This window comes from Penaeus monodon, chromosome 33 (assembly GCF_015228065.2).
Source record: "Penaeus monodon isolate SGIC_2016 chromosome 33, NSTDA_Pmon_1, whole genome shotgun sequence".
Classification (NCBI taxonomy): domain Eukaryota; kingdom Metazoa; phylum Arthropoda; class Malacostraca; order Decapoda; family Penaeidae; genus Penaeus; species Penaeus monodon.
Window position 1 is genome coordinate 11,770,541 of NC_051418.1, and position 371 is coordinate 11,770,911.

The 371-nt window shown below is 28.3% G+C and overlaps 1 protein-coding gene across 1 annotated transcript in view; it reads left to right on the forward strand.

Annotated features, from left to right (window-relative positions):
* The window catches only part of LOC119594037 (uncharacterized protein DDB_G0283697-like), a gene marked incomplete in the record, with an annotated part of 31,250 nt that overhangs the window by 21,152 nt on the left and 9,727 nt on the right, over positions 1 to 371 (forward strand). Inside the window, 1 exon segment of the mRNA XM_037943065.1 lies at positions 215 to 270. Coding sequence (XP_037798993.1) covers positions 215 to 270 — 56 coding nt within the window.

Consider the following 371-nt stretch of genomic DNA (forward strand, 5'->3'; position numbering starts at 1 on the left):
TAGCTTTTATCAGATTCTACCTCAGTTACTGTCAACACTTTAATTATCTATAATTGTTTCATTCTTTTGAAATCACTTTAATAATTTACAGTTATTTTATCTAGTATTTTCTTTTTAATTACTACCACCAGTTCATTCCATTTGCATGCATTACACATTTCCAATAATGAGATTATCAGCTAGTAACAGTTTTTCTTTCCTTTTTTTCTTTCAGCTGACAAATATGGATCCTATATTAAAGTCACATTATCTGGATATTTCCTGTGTGAGGTATGAGTTCAAAGGATGGTAAGGTAGATACTGTAGCTCCTTCAATGACTTGGAAAACCTTTAAAACTTTTTATATTACTATTGAAATAAGTTAACATTAT